Source organism: Oryza sativa, chromosome 10 (assembly GCF_034140825.1).
Source record: "Oryza sativa Japonica Group chromosome 10, ASM3414082v1".
Classification (NCBI taxonomy): domain Eukaryota; kingdom Viridiplantae; phylum Streptophyta; class Magnoliopsida; order Poales; family Poaceae; genus Oryza; species Oryza sativa.
The window spans coordinates 18,646,577-18,666,766 of NC_089044.1; the positions used below are offsets into that span (position 1 = coordinate 18,646,577).

The 20,190-nt window shown below is 40.1% G+C and overlaps 1 protein-coding gene across 5 annotated transcripts; it reads left to right on the forward strand.

The window, feature by feature from the left end:
• The first annotated feature begins 903 nt into the window (after positions 1-903).
• On the forward strand, positions 904-7,181 carry LOC4348913 (putative pentatricopeptide repeat-containing protein At1g13630). Of its 5 annotated transcripts, none has more exons than XM_066304803.1 (8): positions 904-1,474; positions 1,823-3,885; positions 3,983-4,084; positions 4,195-4,262; positions 5,088-5,261; positions 5,336-5,684; positions 6,065-6,265; positions 6,353-7,181. In XM_066304803.1, exons 1-2 carry the CDS (start codon positions 1,090-1,092, stop codon positions 3,871-3,873), a joined length of 2,436 nt encoding a protein of 811 aa, XP_066160900.1. In that variant the 5' UTR covers positions 904-1,089; the 3' UTR covers positions 3,874-3,885; positions 3,983-4,084; positions 4,195-4,262; positions 5,088-5,261; positions 5,336-5,684; positions 6,065-6,265; positions 6,353-7,181. The 5 variants fall into 5 exon arrangements, with proteins under 5 accessions (XP_066160900.1, XP_066160901.1, XP_066160903.1 ...); XM_066304804.1 differs by having other exon boundaries at positions 5,336-5,562; XM_066304806.1 differs by lacking the exons at positions 6,065-6,265; positions 6,353-7,181 and having other exon boundaries at positions 1,823-3,340; positions 3,502-3,885; positions 5,336-5,935.
• Positions 7,182-20,190: the final 13,009 nt, after the last annotated feature.

Genomic DNA, 20,190 nt, shown 5'->3' on the forward strand with positions numbered 1-20,190 from the left:
CACCATGTCCATGCCTGGCTCTTGATGCAATTAGCCCGTTGGAGTCGCTTCTTCGGCTTCGTTGAGCTTCTAGATCTCACTGCCTCTATTGAACTCCCCCAATAGCATCACGCTGTTGTCATCCTAGCTAACCTCCAGGTGGCGCTGAGATCATACACGGATACACCACCTTCATCTCTCCTGTGTTTTCCTCAAGTTTAGCTTACAGCTATCCTAACCGAACTTGAGAAAGAGTCGTGGTGGCAACAGAGCTTAGGGTGTATGGCGGAGGTAGCGAACGCGAAGGAGACCGGAGAAAGGGAGTAGAGTGGGAGAGACTAGATCTAGTCGTGAGCGTGTCCGGCAAGGACTCCTCCTCCTCAGGCACACGACAATATGGCTCTCATCTTCCTCCCTATCAAACTTAAGGATGAGATCGAGGTGCAGTAGAGGCGATCGGAGTTGTCCACAGGTTCATCGCATGAGTCTAAGTAGACACCATCGCTCCACCGCTAGATTCAAGCGTCTTCAAGGAGATCGTGTGGCAGACAGTGCCACTAAGGAGAACGAGAGAGAAAGAGGGGAGGTGGGGTTGAAGACTAAAGTTGTAACTCACATGTGGGTCTATCGTTTCTAACTGATAAGTGGGGCTTACCACGTAGACACCACATAAAAAGAAAATCACTGTGCAAACCAGCCAAGGAAGTAAAATTCACCTGATTTTCAAAATTCAAGCAAATGCAGCTTCTGATGTTGCAGTGAGAGAGGAAAATTTGAGTCCATACTGGAGGACTTCGTATAGACTTCTGTGCTGCTAACTATATTCCTTTCGGCGAATATTTGGGCTGGAGTGCCCTACAATATGGGCCTCCAAAGAATCACCCAAAAACTCCATAAGTCCACAAACATTTGGCCCACTTCCCCGTCACACCTCTCCTAAAATCCCCTTCCCTTGAAGCGCCGCCCACACAAACCCCGCCTCCGCCGCCGCCGCCGCCGCCGGAGATGCTCTTCGCCGCCGCGGCCGTGCAGCGCCGGTGGCCCTAGCTCGAGAAGGAGCCGGAGCTCTGCACACCCTCCCCGCGCCATGAGACCCTGCCCCTTCCTCGGATGCCCTTCCGACCGCGCCTCCCGCTCCCCCTCCTCCTCCTCCTCCTGCCTCACCTCCGGCGCCGCCGCTCCTCCCCCCGCCCGCCCGTGCCCGCGTGGAGACCGCTCTCGTATTATCCCTCGGCGGCGGCCGCGGCGGCGGAGGTGACGGAGTCCGAGGAGGACGCGGCGGCTGTTGGCAGGGACACCCGAGCCCCTCCCTCCATCGGCGGGATTGCACGGGGAGCGCCTAGGGTTGGCTGCAATGGCGGGGGGGCTGCCGATGACGAGGAGGTCGAGAGGAAGGCCCGCGCTGTCGCGCGGATCAAGCTCTGCCATGAGCTTCTGCGGGAGAGGAGGTGGCGCGCGATGCGGGCAGCCTTGGCGCAGCTGGTGACTGAGCAAGGTGAGCATGCTATGAATTTTCCCCATTCTGATTATCAACTCTACTCATGTGGTATCTGAATAACTATGGTGATTGGTGTGAGGAGGCGTAGGAATGGCATCGGTAGTTTTGAACTTCTGATCGATATGAATGTGTGACACAGGATATATTGTTTTTCCAGAGGCATTATCAATTGATCATTACCATATAAAAAACAGTAAGAAAAGGGTCGAAAGCAATGCATACATAGTTGTATTTGGTGTAGTATTATTACTGTAATTCGTTTTTTACTAGAAGGTCTCTGCAAGTATGACAAACTAGTAACATAAAAATTGTTCGCGTTTAATCTTATTGCGCTTCCTGCTGTAGGATCTGGGTCTGCAGCTGCTCTCTGTGACATCTTATGGAACAGATTCAGAGAGTGTGATTCCAACGGTTGTGTATGGGATGCTCTAGCGAACAGTTATGCTAGAGCTCAGATGGTTCATGATGCCCTTTACGTTCTTAGTAAAATGAGCAGCCTAAACATGCAAATCTCGGTGTTCACCTATGACAGTTTATTGCACGGCTTAAGGATGACAGACGTGGCATTGGAGCTTTTTGAAGAAATGGAGTCTTGTGGTGTCTCTCCCAGTGAATATTCGCATAGTATTATTATTAATGGCCTCTGTAAGCAAGATAAGGTTGGAGAAGCTTTATCTTTCCTTCAGGAAGCTAGGAAGGAGGGAAAGTTTAAACCCTTGGGAATGACCTTTAACATTCTTATGTCTGCATTGTGTAATTGGGGGTTTGTTCAGTCTGCAAAATCATTTTTATGCCTGATGCTGAAATATGGATTAGTCCCTGACAGGTATACCTTTTCTACCCTTATACACGGTCTATGTAAAGTAGGTTCAATGGAGGAAGCATTGGATCTTTTCGAGAGAGTGACAAAAGAAGGAATGGAACTTGAGATTGTGACCTACAATAGCCTTATCAATGGGTACCGATTGCTTGGTTTAACAAAAGAAATTCCTAAAATCATCCAGATGATGAGAGGCCAAGGTGTTGAACCTGATCTTGTTACATATACTATACTTATTGCTGGTCACTGCGAAAGTGGTGATGTTGAAGAAGGAATGAAGGTAAGGAAGGATGTCCTAGACCAAGGTTTGCAGTTGAATATTGTCACATATAGTGTCCTTCTCAATGCTCTCTTCAAAAAAGGCATGTTCTGCGAAATTGACAACCTACTCGGCGAGATCTACAATATTGGTTTGGATATGGATGTTATCGCATATTCCATCCTTATCCATGGGTATTGCAAGCTAGGGGAAATTGAAAAGGCTCTTCAAGTATGTAATGCAATGTGCAGTTCTCAGAGGGTAATGCCAACATCACTGAACCATTTTTCTATTCTTCTAGGACTTTGCAAGAAAGGATTGTTAGTTGAAGCAAGGTGGTATTTGGAAAATGTAGCTAGAAAATATCAGCCAACTGATGTAGTGTTCTATAATGTCGTTATTGATGGTTATGCAAAACTTGGTGATATTGTAAATGCTGTTCGTTTGTATGATCAGATCACTGTAGCTGGTATGCACCCAACCATTGTCACATGCAATTCTCTTCTATATGGGTATTGTAAAATTGGGGATCTGCAACTTGCCGAGAGCTATTTTAGGGCTATTCAGCTAAGTGGACTTCTACCAACAGCAGTGACATACACTACCTTGATGGATGCACTCTCTGAAGCTGGAGAAGTTAATACCATGCTAAGTCTTTTTGATGAAATGGTTGCAAAGAGGATCAAGGCAAATGCAGTAACTTACAGTGTCATTGTTAAAGGGCTTTGTAAGCAGCTCAGATTTGATGAGGCTATCAATGTTCTCAAAGATATGGATAGCAAAGGTATTAATGCTGACCCGATAACTTACAATACCCTTATACAAGGTTTCTGTGAATCAGAAAACGTTCAGATGGCTTTCCACATACATGACATCATGTTATGCCGTGGCCTTGTGCCGACACCTGTTACTTATAACTTGCTTATTAATGTGCTGTGTTTGAAGGGAAAAGTTATTCAAGCAGAAATACTTTTGGAGTCCCTCAGAGAAAATGGCATTAAGTTGAGAAAATTTGCGTACACAACACTTATCAAAGCTCAGTGCGCAAAAGGAATGCCTATCAATGCTGTTTTGTTAGTTGGTAAGCTTCTAGATGCAGGATTTGAAGCTTCTATTGAAGATTTCAGTGCAGCAATCAATCGACTTTGCAAAAGACAATTTGCCAAAGAAGCCTTTATGTTTGTCCCGATTATGCTATCTGTTGGTATTTACCCAGATACTCAAATATATTGTGTGCTAGGCAGAGCTCTGCAGAAAAATAGTGAGCTTGTCTATCTACCCATATTAAATGCACTTGCTGTTAAAACTGGTATTTAATACCTTGAGCATGTGAGTGCGACTGTGTTATCACTTTTACTTATAGTGTACATTACATTGAATAACTAATTCATACTTTACCTTTTGGTTGATGTTTGGTGTTGTACAGGTTTTATAGGCACTATGCCCTTGACTCCTTGTGTCTCGATAATCGACAATTGAGGACAATATTGGCCCAGGGAATCACAGGATCCATATGTTGTGCCAAAGAGTAAGATTAAATCAACTCTTTTATATTAAATCACTTTATAAGAATATCTGAATCAAGAATTTTAAGAGCTCAAGACTATATTTAAAATTCTGTTTCTCCTCTTTTGGCAGTGCCCGGACTGAGCGCATGTCATTTGGTGATCTTTTTAGCTGAATCTGCAATGGTGAATATTTCTTAGGTAACTGGAGTCTGACCATTCAGTCATTGTAGTGTTTTGTTTAAAAGATAACCATGTAGTTGTTATATCTTTTGAATTTTGCTAAGTTTTGTTGGTTTCTCCACTATTGGAACTTGGTTGTTGCGTTTTTCATCCCTGTTTGCATGCTTATATCAATATATTTAAAGTACATGTTTAGGAGGATATTTAAAATATCCAAAGCAGGTGGGCCCTGGATACAGACAAGTACTTATTTGCTCTTGCCCAATCAACAAAACATATGTGTGAAATGGCTTGTTTTGTTCAAAGCACTTAATGTGGCTTGGTCATTCTTTAAACCATAAATCATGGAATTTGTGCAACCGTGAAGCCGTGCACTCACTGTTTTGGAGATCCAAGAATACTATTTTGCTTACTCTAGGTGTATGTCAAATAGATTTGTTCTTGTTTCATCTGAGTTTCATGATTGTTGCTTGGTAGGATTGCTACAATTTCTTGGTGATGAAGACTTGTTTTATAAATACCATCAACATTACTATACAAAAGCTCAGTTGGTTCATTGTCTATATCTAAACTCACAACTCAATATCTAAGATCCTGTCATATCTTGTCATAAATAAGCTCCATATTCTTGTTTGGCTATTATAATGTGTACAGACAACAAAATTTCATTTATGTGTTCTTGCAATCAAAAGAATGATGAAATAATGCTAGGTGTGTCACTTTGTGTCTTGTCATTTTATTCTCACTCAGAGTCGAATATATGTCCACTATGGCACTGTCAGTAAGCAGAGTTTAGGAGTCCTGTCATGCTTTCTGAAGAATGCTTTGTTCTCTCATTCTTAGATCCATCAATGAGGCAGATAGGCAGATGGCATTAAGGTGAGCCATCACCATCAGCCATCCGTGGCTCGTCGGTGGATGGAGCAACAAAGCAATCAAGAAAGTAACATGAATGTCATTAGTAGTTGCAGAGAGGCCATGTAACCAAAATTAAGTGTCACTCGGTGCTGACTGGAGGTACGGATTCGTTAACTGTTTCAATCTATCGTGTGCTGGTATAACATTGAGAAAATGACTTGCCCATGGTACAGGTCATGGAATGTGAAATTCCAACGTATCAACAGAGATGCCACCCCAATTGAACTTCATCCATGTAACGACGAATTTTTGGTCATTGAAGGGTCACTGTGTGGGCATCACTGAAAACCAAGTTGATCAGAGGGGATCCATGAAGCATGAAAACCTCCTACTTGTCGGATGGAAGAGGACAAGGATGAGGCTAGCCATCCCACTCTCCTACTGAAGAGCATCTTGTCAGGTGGCCCCCAGGATCTCTAGTCTAAGCCCCAAAGATCTCTTCTACCAAGCTAGCATCTCCTGAGATCTCTGTTAGTATCTGTTGTATGACCGAAAGCCACAACTTCAGGGCTTGGTGGAATGGTAGATGACCACCCTTGTTCTGTTGTTTTTTGTCCTTCATGTGCTTTAGTCATTGTCCATCCTGGGATTCCAGCGTTTCCCTCTTTATGTAGTTTGTCTAACATGCATTTCACAGTTACACGTTTGTAATCAGATCATGAATATTTAGTCAGAAACAATAGCACTTTGTATTAAGATGTACAGCATTCATGATGTAGCCAACTGCATGTATATATCCAGGTGAATAGACAACAGATCAGGTTTGCCGTCAATCCTTAAGAGAGATGACACTGTGTCTTTACTTGAGAACATTGTAAACCTGGTCACCACTTTTGTGATTCTTTAGCTGAGTGAATTGATGTCACTTACAGTCTGCACCCCAACTTATTTTTTTCTTTCAGGAACAGGGAAGACCCAGGATTTGGAAGCTAGATGGAGTATAAAGTGTGTGCATTCATGGCATGGCGCCAAAATGTGAAGCTGATGCCCAACAAGCTCAAGGACGACGTGCTAGAGGACAATCGGATAAAGCCTCCACTGTTGATGATCTGCGGCAAGAGGGATAGTGACACTTGACCATGGTAAAAAAAAAATGAAGAACGGTAAGCCAGTCTACCAGCCAAGCACTCTGCATCTGTCCCCTGAACTCATATGGCAAGTAAAATGTCCCGAATTTTGTCAATGGCCAGGAATGGATCCATGCTGTACTAGTACGTGCAGATCAGACATCTGGATGGATGGCATTCATCTCTGTTACCTTCTGAAAACGCATCATCAGCAGCTGGCAGCAGGGAGGGGAAAAGGGAAGATGAAAATTTGCCCGTTTCAGAAGGCAAGGGTGGAAGCAGAATCATGGGCCAGGTGCTGCACAGGCTCACAGGCACACACACTGCTTGCTTTGGCTTCCACCAGTGGAGACCTGGAGGCACCGATGTGAGCATAGCAGGCTGTCGTTGTTGGCGAAAGCCGCGGCAAGAGAGGATGGCAGAGGAAGAAAGGTGAGGTACTGCAATGCTGTCTACTGCTCGTGCAGTACATTAGCATATACTACCTCCGTTTCATAGTACTACTCAGGCCCTGTTTAGTTCAAGGGTGAAAAGTTTTGACGTGTCACATTGGATATACGGACACACGTTTGAAGTATTAAGCGTAGTCTAATAACAAAACAAATTACATATTCCGACTGTAAACTGCGAGACGAATTTATTAAGTCTAATTAATCTATCATTATCAAATGTTCACTGTAGTACCATATTGTCAAATGGTGGCGTAATTAGGCTTAAAAGATTCGTCTCACAATTTACACGCAATATGTGTAATTAGATTTTTTTATCTATATTTAATACTCCATACATGTGTTTAAATATTCGATGTGACAGGGTGAAAAATTTTTGCGTGGGAACTAAAGAGAGCCTCAGAATTTGTCACTGCACCTATCTGTTGTATACTTGTATACGGACACAGGACACTGAGTATGGCCGTAAACTGTGCCGGGAAAGTAGATTTGAGTTGGAGTTATTTTACTGTGATCTCGATCAATCTCTACTGGTAGTATACGGTGTGCTCTTATACATGCTTAGTACGGAGTAACAAACGATTTTACAGTAATTTGTAGCAGTCATTAGTGTTCCTGGTCATTTGCGATGCGGGAGTGCGGCAACTTTGTGCATTGTTTTGCAAAACCGCGGTTTGATCCCGTATAGTACTCCCTCCGATTCTATAATAATTGATGTTTTAAAGAAGGTTAAGGTCAAACTTTTATAATTTGACCATCCATAACTTTAAAAATATTTAGTATAAATAAACTAGAACAACATATGTAGTTTTGTCTTCTACATATGTACTTTAAAAATATTTAGTATAAATAAGCACCATAATAAAAGTAAACATGCATTTATTTATTATATACTCCATCCGTTTCAAAATGTTTGACACCGTTGACTTTTTAGCATATGTTTGACCGTTCGTCTTATTTAAAAAAAATTGTGAAATATGTAAAACTATATGTTTACATGAGAGTATATTTAACAATAAATCAAATGATATGAAAAGAATAAATAATTACTTAAATTTTTTAAATAAGACGAATGATCAAACACGTACTAAAAAGTTAACGGTGTCAAACGTTTTGAAACAGATGAGGCATATTATAGTAGAAAAATAAGATCAAAGATATATTTTATAGACCATGTCATTGTTTAAAACGTCAATTAAAATAAAACCGGAGGGAGCATTATGATTGGTTGATCGCTGCCTCGATCAGCAAGGTCGTCGTCTCGGCTGATCTGGGGCCTCACGTACACCGAGCGGGGTGGCGTCGTGGTGTGTTTCGTGGGGGGAAAGACTACTCCTGTCTGAGATCGCTGGATGCCACGCTCTCTGGATGAGCTGCTGCTGGGTGCATGGCCAGCATTGCGATGGATCAGTACTTCACTACGAGCCCGTTTGGGAGACCTCAGCTCCTAAATCTAACTTACCTTAGTTCAGGTCCCAACTATTCGTCTTATTACAATTCTTTTTTATGGTTAGTATTTGTAATATTATTTGATGATAAAACATGAATAATACTTTATGAGTGTACTTTTTTTAAAAAAAAATTCTTAATTTTTTCAAATAAGAAAGGACGGTTAAATGTTAAACATGGATACCCATGACTACACTTATTTTGGAACGGATATAGTACCAGAGAAAAACCGAGTCCAACCGACTTATTGGGCCATGTTCTCTTAAATCATTAAACGGCGTGTTTTATTTTTTAGAATTTTTTTACAGAGGTTATTTTAAAGAGAAATCAAACAAACACATTTTTTAAGTTTATAATAAGTTAATACCACCTCGGTCCCAAAATATACGTAATTCCAGAATTAACATGGGTATTAAAAAAAGGTTGGTGAAATTAAATAGATGAATATTATGATTTATTGGGTAAAAGAATATATGTAAGGAATTTAAATAGTAGAAGGTTATGAGCTTGTGATTAGTTGAGAAAAGTGTAAGTGGAGAAGTTATCATATTTTGACACAAATTTTAAAAGTAGGAAGTTGTTAATGAACAGAGTACAGGACGAAGTACTTAATGAACAGAGTATAGGATAATATTATTTGTCGTTTAATGTTTTTTTTTAAAAAAACTAAGCCAAGCTGTTTTTTCGAATGGAGCCTTACTAGTTACTACTCGGGAGCGGCGACTCCTTTCCGTACGTTATACCATCATGAAAGGAAGGATGGGCTGTACCGCTGTAGTAACTTGTACTCTCCCCGTTTAATAAAAAATAATCCTAATATGAAATATGATATATTTTAATATTATAAATCTAGACAAAAGATATCGTATTCTGTACTAGATTTCTTTTTTCAGAGGGAGTAATTGTCAGCATGATCATAATGAGATGACTGGACAAGGGGGCTTGGGCTGCTAATATTATATATCTCCCCGTTTTAAAATATATGACACATTTTGTTTTCTTACTATAAGAATTTGATCAACGATTGCTCTACTAGGATACACTTTTTGTGACACAAAATAAAGTTTTTATATTTACTAGAAAAGTGCCCGTGCGTTGCTACGGGTGAATGCTATTTTGATCTTATTATTGTTATACGATTTAGCTAGAATGAAATTCAATTTAGGAATTCGCTTGGATATTTTTTTTAGAAAATCATGAGCTGCAATTAAGAGTCCAACTTTCATCTCAAGTTAGCATGTGAGTTTTTTTAAAGATATTTCTTATACGACTCCTTTTGTGTTTCTCAAAATAAACTTAAAATCCGACTCAAACACGGATATGTATTTCCAAAAGCGAACAAACTTAAAAAACCTACTTAGATACATATGACATACTACCTCCGTTTTTAAATAGATGACACCGTTGACTTTTTCTCACATGTTTGACCATTCGTCTTATTAAAAAAATTTACGTAATTATAATTTATTTTTTATGAGTTGTTTTATCACTCATAGTATTTTAAGTGTGATTTATAGCTTATACATCTGCATAAAATTTTTAAATAAGAGGAATGGTCAAACATTGAAGAAAAAGTCAACGGCATCATCTATTAAAAAACGGAGAGAGTATCAAAATACCGGCAAAATATTTTCAATTTTTATAATAGTAGAATATTAAAAAGAACTTGCTTATGATTATAAAACTTTTATATCACAAATGATATTTTAATACAGTAATTATTGATCAATCTTATCCTAAAAAAATACCCTATAACTTTAAGCAAAGAGAGTGCTACATAAATAATAAATAATAGGATGTGTCATATCCCATCATAGATTTATTTTTATGATGGAGGAAGTATACCCAAGTTTTTTTTTTTTAAAAAAAAAGAGTAGATACCCCGTACATGTGGCATGTCATGTTTGTTGAAACATACTATGCACGTCGAGACCAATCTGGATCGATGAAGCAGAAATTTTGGTCAAATTTATCGTTTAATTGCATCCTCAGATGAGGGTGTTTATATAGCTGGAACTTAGTTGAGGTTTGTGTTGATTAATTTGAAAAGGTCATTTTACTCCTTTAAGCGGATGCACATTCATCCCTTGCATGTTAGGCACATGGTTATGATTCTGGAACTAACATGCAAGCTAAAGGTCGACCTATTCAAGTTGAGGCAAAAATAAAATTTGATTATGAATAATACATGTACTACTCAAGAGTGTAATTTATTTTCTTTTCTCGTTGATAGATGGTTAATGTATTAATATAGTTTTGATTGGTTAAGCTATGGATGAAAAGCCGTGAGAAAATAAATGAAGAAAAAATAATTTATAGGTAAAACGTTTACATATATCTTTATTTTAATGGTTCAAAAGCAAGGCTGGAAAATGTGCTTAGAAAAAAGTTAAAATCAACTCCACAATAATGCAATAAAATTTAAATTTTGGTTACCGCTAATAAGCCAACCAACGAGTAGGCGATGATCATTCCTTAGAGGTGTTGTGTGCTTAATTTGTTTTTCTTTTCCTCGACAATATACATGACATTTTTTCTACTATATCAATAGAAATATCGCACTATCTTGTGCGGGTTGTAAAAAGATGATAAAATCGCTTATGGATATGTATGATGTGGGTCTTGTGAAGAAGACAAAAAAACCAACGTGCTAAACAGGGCCACCAAGTTGTCATAGATGTCAAACTCTCGATGAACATTGTATATATATTGTTGTTATCATAGATGTCAACTCTAATATGAACCACTGTTATTGGGAATTTTGGGAGCGCGACAACTCATCCGAGGCCCCCATTCTGCCGTGGACGTACCGCCGCCGGCGACGACGCAGCACAAAATCAGACCACCACTCACCGGCCACAGACTTGTCGCGCGCTAGCGGCCCACCGAAAACCTCGATACGGCGCGTGATTTCGCTCGCTCGCTCGCGCGGGCCAGCAAAAAAAAAAAATTGTGAATATACATATTTCTTTTAATAATTTACGGCATACGAAGAATTTGCATAAATATGCACATCCTACATGGTGAAAACGCAGGACCGAGTGTTTTGCGTGACCTAAAAACACGGGATTGACGGTCCCGCGGGCTGGGCATGCGAGACCGGCTGCGCATATATAGGGTGAGACATATATAATACTGTTCGGTGCTGTTTAGCACCGTTGAGACATTGTTTACGCTGTTTGGACATTGTTTACTACTATTCACAGAGCCAGTTCCACGCAACGGAACCGTGGGACCGTCTCGGTGCCGTGTGGTCCCGCTGGCCACCACGCTGCCACATTTTTGTAGCCGCGGGACCATGGCGGTTCCGCTCGCCCATTCAACGGGAACGGCCCAAACAGTGCTCCCACAATCCGCAACGTGATTTGTGAGCGCTCCCGCGTATTCGATTTGTGGGACATATATATTTGTGACATTTCTTCTCATACAGATACATGAACGTAAATTATTTAAAAAAAAGTATATGCACAATTTTTTTTCGCGCGGGCGCCTCGGCTAAACTCGCCAAACACCGGAGCAGAGCCCTTCGGTGAATTAGTTCGTTTGGTTGGTTGCAGTGCTGCGTGCTAGTTAGGCAGTAGATGAACTTTTACTCAAGACTGTTAGGCCCGTGCGTTATAACGGTTTTTTATTTACTTTGGTGAAAGGATTTGGACCGATTAATCTGTTTGGTTTTTATAACGTTTGTTTTTTTAAGAAATCGGTTTTTTAAGTTGAACCGTTTTTATAGGAGAGAAGATGATTTTAAGTGAAAGCGAGAGATCGTGATCATCATACTACAAAAAATGGTAGGAAGAGCTACTACATGTATCGGAATAATAAGAAAATATATTTTAACATATTTTAAGAAAAATATTATGAGAATGTTGGGGATTGAACACGAGACCTCAAGATTGAAACCATACATTACACTATCAAGTGCATCTCTCATGTTAGAGGGTTAAATAGTCATTTGAATTCTCGGTCAACTTTGTGTTTAGGCACAGTTGTTTCCACTGGTTAATGAACTGTTGCTGACAAGTGGTGTTAGAAGGGAGCAATGTCATTTTCGCTCATAACCTATCAGATTTCCTCTTGGTGGCTCAAAAGGGGCCTAGATTTTTCCCTCTAGTGCCACTTCTCAAAGGTACCAGGAATATTATCTTTATGGAGTGTATAGTGTTGGACATCATCGGTTGGGTTTTACAGTTGGACAAAAGGGTCTCTAGCTAGTGGCTTGGTGCTTGATCTCGTTGTCGATGCCTGGAAAACTCACTACTTTAAATAAAGGGAGATTATCAGCTGAATTCATTCATGCAATGGAAGAATTGTGATAGCAAAAGATGGATTTGATTGCAATGGAATCTAAATGGCCTTTATAGGCATATCCAGAAAAAGAAACTCTAATCCTTACTGGGACAAGGCACCTAATTATTCCAAAATTTATAAGACAAAGAGGCATGAGAGACCATGGTTACTGTTTAGACATCTCGTTAGAGATGTATCATTTAACTTTTTGGCGCCCGTACCCTTATGTGCGCCATGTCTATAGATGGTCCATCCTTTGCTAACTAACTCTATGTTTATCTATTACTTCTTGCATTCTTTTTTACTTGTCATTTTAAAAATCAACCCAGTACCAACACACATATATATTTTATCACTACTTTTTAACTACATGTTTCTAAAAGCTATTAAAAATATAATTATATGAAATTGCTTTTGATGATCAAATATACCATATCATTTTCTCATGTCAAATCTTCATATTTTTTATTAATTAATCATTTAAGGTTTATAGCTTTGACTACAGCAATTTAGAATGATATCTGTTTAAGAAAGGAGGTAGTAGACAATAATATTAATTAATTGTGCAACTATTTTAATAACCTGTTATTCCTCATCACTCGTATTCTTTTAGAAACTGAAACATACATATCCCGTTCCTTGTTCTACCTTTTACTTGAAGGCATATCCAATACACATGAACAACGGATTTACATCCTGACTTTGAATCACTAACATGTAGTCTTTCTTTACTATGGACACCACATGTTAATGATTCTAAAATCACATAACTTAAGTAAGAGGAACTCAGTCCATATAACCAACAGCTCTTTTTCCGGGCATGTAACGGAACAGCTCAATTGAGCACTGTCGGCTCATCATCATCACAAGGAGAAATAATAATCATTTGGAAGAAAGCAAGACAAAAAGAGAGAGAAAAAAAAAGGCTTGGCAGGGAGAGAAAGATAAGGGTGATGCATGTATGTTGGGAGATTCCTGGGGCTTATGATTTTCAAATATTATAGTGCCCAGCACACTAGGGGCCAAATCATTCCAAGCAGGTGCCGATGTTGGAATTCTAAGGAATTCAACTCAATTGGTCGGTGGAAGTGCGATCTTAATCCGTTAAATTAAACTCATTGTGCCTAAAGAAGACCTTAATTATATATGTTCATGCCATTGGAAATCGACCATCGAAAACGAGCAGCTAGCAACATGTTGTACAAGAGCTGTCATTGACTGAGTTAGCTATGGCTTGTAATCCGAGAAAAATAAACGCAAAGCAACCTAGTATAAATTTAGAATAAGAACAGGAGTACGTAATCCTAGGAGTATAGAATCATTTTCCTAAGAATTAATATGTTTATATTTCTATTCTTAGCAATTTAAAAGTCTAAGCTGGAAAATAAAAAAATCAACTTCAAGTTCTAAAAATTAAATTCTGACTATGGCTTATGGCAAATAATTAATTAAGCTAGCAGGCATATATAAACAACCTTACTATATATGGCAAAGATGTGTTAAAAGCTTCAATCTTCGTGGCAATGAATAATAAAAGCACATGAAAGGGATCAAACTAATTAAACAATCGGAATCGAGAATTGGATCCAATATGCCTACCCATGAGAGCTAATGGTTGGTCCCAGTGTGTTTTGTGTTGGGTGACTCAAGCTAGGTTACACCAAATGCTTAATTGGTCACTTAATTAATCAGGGGGCCTTGATATGATGCTCCACAAAGTTGATGTGCCAAGTATTTCCGGTGTCCACTTATTATTTGTTCCAACTTGATTTCGGCTTAGTGTTGTAACTGTAGATTGCACAATGTGCACGGTTCAAACAAAAAGATTGCAGTACAATGTACTGGTGATCATCTGGCTAGCTAGCTAGCTCTTTGTTTTTTTTAATGTACCACAAAATATCTCATTTTTGCAGTGTTATTTTAGGATTTCGTCACTCAAGAGATGCTGGTGTTTACTTTGTAAATAAACTTTGTTATATTAAGGAAACTTAATATACCGTAGGGGAGTTCCTTACTGTCTGTCCAAGGTTAAAGAAAAAGAGATGCTGGTGAGAAGTAGTAAATCCTAAAGCCCCAATATAATTAGCCTTCACAATTCACATGGAGATAATACAAGAACTTCTTAACCACGCCCATATATATACATGGAAAATTTTCCATATGTTTTCTTATTATCTAAAAAAATATATGGAAAATTATTTCGTCACTTAATGCCTAAGGGGATGTATACCCGCCCCTCGTTTTATGCCTCATTCAAAACATAAGGCCTCGCTTGAAATGAATTAAGGAATTCTGAACGCTTTTCATGAAAATCGAACCGATTCATGTTAAAGTTCTGTAAAATTTTTGTTTTCCAAAGAAACCCCTAATAGTTTTACGTGAAAAAGCCTAATCCCTTTAAAAAGTACTAATGGAAAAGACTAAGGCACCGCGTCCCAAACAGGGGCTTAGTGTTTGGGACCAGTGATCAGGGAGCTTAGTGTTTTGGACCAGCTCGGATACAGTGCATATGGGTGCATGATGATGGCACCACAGTACAATTGGACGGCCATGCATGGATTGATCTAACTCATAGCAGGTGTATGCATCATGCATATTCCCTTCGAAAAAAAAACTGAGCCTAAGTTTAAATCAGACATATATAGCGTATGTCCAGATTCAAACTCAGGTTTGTTCTTTTTTTAGTTTTTACAGAGAGAGTATGCCCGTATAGAGGCGCAAGGTGCATACATACTCCCTCAGTTCTTTTAAAAAATAACTTCTAGTTATAAATCTTTAAACGTAGTCTAAGTTTAGATTCGTTCCTAGAAATCGATTTTTTTAATGAAAATAGTATGCTTGTTTAATTTATCATTTCACTGATGGTGATGAAATGGTGATCAACTACGACCGTTCTTAGCCAGTGATTGATTTATTTTAAGATGGAAAGGGATCGTAATAAGCTAACTTCATACAGGTATCAGGGGAGGGTGGCCGAGTGGGTGTTGGACTCGCAGCATTACCGAAAAGGCGCATATGTCTCCCATCCCTAGGGCACGAGGGGGGCAACGCAGGAGGAGGCTGCATCATCCATCTTCAGCCATCGAACGCATGCATAGAATAAGACTAGCTCATGCATCATCATGCACCATCTTCTTCCTCCTCCTTTAGGAGTGGTTGCCAAGCTAGGTGTCGAGTGGGGTGTGTGCATGGGCCATGGATGGGTACCCATCCCCTTTGATCCTCACCCTACTCCTTGATCATTGGACGGTCCATGTTTCTCCCATCATCTCCATGTTTCTTTTCCGGGCCATATATGGCGTGTCGATTCATGGTATTATATTGAGTTACATGCACCGGCTTCATTCTATGGATTTCTGAGTATTTTTTTTTCGGAATTCGATTTTCGGATTCATTTTAGAGATTTCCGGCTACTTTTTTTTCTACCATCTTAATTTTTTGTGTGCACGCTTACTTAAAAAAGATGTCTATAGAAAAATTGTTTGAGAAAACTATACTAATTCATTTTTAAATTTAAAATAATTAATACTCAATTAATCATGCGTTAATAACTATCTTATTTTACATACTCTCTTAATCTTTTCTTTTCCTCTTCCCTGAAACAGTCTTAGCCTTAATTAGTCTGATCGATTGGAAAAGACTAAGGCCCAGTTTATATCCCACATAAAAATTTTACACCCTGCCACATCGAACGTTTCAACACCTGCATGAAGTATTAAATATAGGCTAAAAAATAACTAATTGTACATATTACAACTAATTTGCGAGACGAATCTTTTGAGCCTAAATTGTTCCATGATTTGACAATGTTGTACTACAGTAAACATTTGCTAATGATAGATTAATTAGGCTTAATAAATTCGTCCTACAGTTTACTGATGGGTTCTGTAATTTTTTTATTAATATCCGACCACCTATACGACACCCTATATAATATCCGATGTGATATGTTAAAACTTTACGCCCCTGATCACCCCTAAAGTAGGTTTTTTTTTGGTTCTCTCAACTGCTGGGTGAGTTTGGCAACTTGTGGCGTGCTATAGCTCCATGGCCAAATGAGCAGACAGTGTCAGTGTCAGAGTGTAACTTCTTGTTTACGGATGGACATACCGATCACTAACCAACCAAAGCATCAATTGTTTTGCATGCTCTCTGTAGCCATGTAGGCATGCATCCAGGCATGCATCAGGGCCAGCATATGTTATTAGGAGCTAGAGGCTGGTCAAATGACAGTCAAATCCGACCGGCCGGCTGTCAGAAGGCACATCAGCAGTGTCCCAAATTATAATATGGAGTGCTAATTATTTAATTAATAGTCTAACCTATACTTCATTCTGATGCGTCATTAGCTAGCAATGGAAACCGTGGGGAGAAAGCGATGCTAGTAGCTTTTCCCCACAGTTGCGTGGAATATAAAAATTTTGTAACTTTGTAAGTGGTGGATGAGAGTTTGTGGATTCCACTGTTAATTAAGCTCATGTAAAGGATCGGATTAGGGGTATCAGAAATTCAGGATTAATTAGTGATGATATGATATCGATCACCTGCTGCGGCTTGCTTTGCTGCTGCGTGCATGTTAAAAGCTCCCTGCCTTTCTCTCCTTCCGGCTATCTGGTGTAATCCGATCTCCGATCGATCGTCTTCATTTCTTTTTAGTTGTTTTGATTTGCTATTAGATCTTGCATGCAGCGTGTAGAGAATTACTTTGAAAATATTGCGTTGCTGCAACCATAATTAAGGATCAACATTTGTCCCCCCAAAAAACAAAGAGGTGTCCTCTGTTTGGGAGCTTAGAGAATTCAAAGCAGTTTAATTTATGAGTATTTTACGAGTAGTCAGCGAAAATCTGGATTTGTCAGTTTCTGACATCTAGATTATTTTGTGAATTCTACTACTACAATTTTTTTCAATGCAACTGAGAAATTAATGCGCGGAGAAACTAGAGGCCCTGATTGAAAGAGCTTCTAGCTACTGCTACTTCTTTCAAATGCTCCAATTCCCCCAAACAGTCCGGATTCTTATTAAGATTCCAAGAATCTCTAGTTATATAATTCAGAAAAGAAACTAGTTATATAACCCAACTTCTTCATATTCAAATTGATTACCAACCAACGGATTCTTATAATCTTAAGCTTCTCTAAACTGAACCAAAGATTTTATAATAAGCTATGGTTGCTACAAACTTTCTCTAAATGTGGGGGAGGAGTAATTTTACAGTCCTTAAAGAGATACCAAAATTTTAGTATAAAATTTAGTACCTTATAGTACCTACTACTCTCTCCGTTTCACAATGTAAGCACAATGTAAATACCTAGAATGACTTACATTGTGAAACAGAAAAAGTACCTACATATCAAGAGGTATCAAATTTATAATGGAAAAAATGATACATTTTCAAGAACTGTAAAATTGCTCGTGGGGGAGACCGTTTTCTTTTTTGAACGACTCGCACGAGACGGTGCGAAATTCTATTGATATTGATAGAGGCAGGGGGAGACCGCTTTTCACCGGGTGACGACGAGCACGTACGGCAGGGCCGGCGTCGCAGGCTCGGCGACGTACATGCGCCGCCGGTTAACGGGCACGCGCGCGTGCGGTGCGTGCTTGGGTGGCCGGCACCGAACGCTAACACGCATGCAAGTTAATCGTATTTTTTAACCTCTTTCGGTTAGTAAGTTGTCCAACTAGTGACTTAGCAAACAAGCATCGATCGATCATGAAACCGACACGGCCAACGACAACGCGCAATACTACACTACAGTAAGTACAGTACTGCAAGCATGCAACATGTAGAGCTAAACTAATTGAGCATCGAACTAACCAACTGTCAGGAAACATACTTCTCCGAATTCTAACCCTATGTACCACATCTCTGAATTTTGTAGAGTAGATTATAAATAAGTTAGCACTCTCTCCATTTTATATTATAAGTCTTTTTTTACTTTATTTATATAAAAAAATAATATTTACAATACCAAATTCGTTTTATTAAATATAACATTGGAACCTATATATTTTGATAAAATATAAAAAAATGAATATGAAAATTAAAACAAAATTGCTATATTTTTCTACAAATTTAATCGAACCTAGAAAAAATTTAACTAGTAAAAATAATCAAAACGATCTATAATAACAAAGAGACATAGAACAACCTAGTTCAGGACCAATGTACGGTGGTACACCCTGGGTTTTATACTACATGTGTTGGTTTTTTTTGTTTTAATTCCCAAGACAACGTGCAGGCCCGCGCGCCATGCCGCTGCCGGACCACGCGCGCGTCGAGACCGAAAACACCAGCCAATGCAAAGCGCGCGCCGTGCGGTCGGTCGGGCACGAACTCTCGCGCGCCCGCCGGCACGGAGCCCCACACGCAGCGCAACGCCACGCGCGCCACCCCCATCACCCCGTGCCGGTCGGTGCCCGTGCCTCTCCGCGCCGCGCGCGCCCCTCTCGCGGCGGCCGTAGCGGGCAGCGCGCCTCGCGCGCGCGGGCGCGCGGCGCCCCACGCGGGCCGAACACCTCGTGTGCGCGCGCGCCGCGACGATGCATGCCCATGCAGATGCCGGTGTCGCGCGCCTCCCCTGCACACGGCTACATTGCGTACATGCCCCGGCCCGCGCCCATCAACAGCTGTCTTGGCGGATGGCGTGGCGTGTGGCTGCTGCTGCTGCTGGTTGGCATGTTCGCACCAGCCTCGCCAGCAACCAAACTGTGGAGTCAATTAACTCCTCTGCTCTGCACAACCAAAAATGAGAAAAAAAATGCAGTAGAGATACGATTGGTGCAGATCAGATATGGCATTAAGCTTGGACAAATGATAGATCATATATATATATATATATATATATATATATATATATATTCATATCACTTTCTGTCATGCTTGTGCTGGATTTTTATTTATTTTTTATTTTTTTTATCGATTACACAGAAGACACACACGCAAACCACTATATGCGCACACCACATGCACGTAATTGTGTGGGGTTTTGATCATGTAATAATCCATATTGCCGTCCACTGTTAGCCGTGTTTTTGGCCTGTGCAACTGTTTGCAGCTACGCAAGTTGATGTACTAAGTATTTATTAGTAAGCAGACAGAAAGAACATCTATTTTGCGTCCATGCTGCTTTGTGTGGAGCTATCTATGAATAACTAAAGCCTTAATTGAGTTCTAGCTATGTCAAGCAAATCAGCATCTCTTATCTTTTATCTTGAAACAAAGTCCTATTCTAAGGATTAAATTAGTAGTAGCATTCACCCGTCCTCTATCTCACATCCAATCCTAGAGATGACACGGGAGACGACGAAGCGACGACCATAGCCACCAACCCTCTGTTCCTCTATAATGCCTAGCCACTGTTTGAGAGGCACACCTACAAGCCACGTGGCTATAAGGACAGCGGCGACATGAATTTTCTCCCCGAGAAAGCATATTCAGTTCGGGCATTGAGGTGACCAAGAGGTTGGAGGTGGTCGTACAGATCTAGACCATTCATAGCCGTATCTAGTGAGAGGGCCAGCGGATGGCGGGGTGGTGGAGTGGCAGGTGGCAGTGGAGAGGGTGGAAGGAGCTGTCGGATCTGGTAGCTCCAAGGCAGGATCCGATGTTATTCTCTAGACTAGCTAGACCCAATGTCTCTCCAACAAATTGGCTCTTGGTGATGACGGTATGGCGCAGTGGTCTCAGGAGATGGGCGTGGAGGAGCGATGGTGAAAGCATGGCACGACGGTCTTTGACTGATGGAAGATGGTAGCAATGGGGAGATAGTG

Coding starts and splice junctions, on each gene's coding strand:
- LOC4348913 (XM_066304803.1), top strand. CDS start 1,090: ATGCCCTTCCGACCGCGCCTCCCGCTCCCCCTCCTCCTCCTCCTCCTG. Junction 1,475..1,822: donor GCAGCTGGTGACTGAGCAAG/GTGAGCATGCTA, acceptor TTCCTGCTGTAG/GATCTGGGTCTGCAGCTGCT.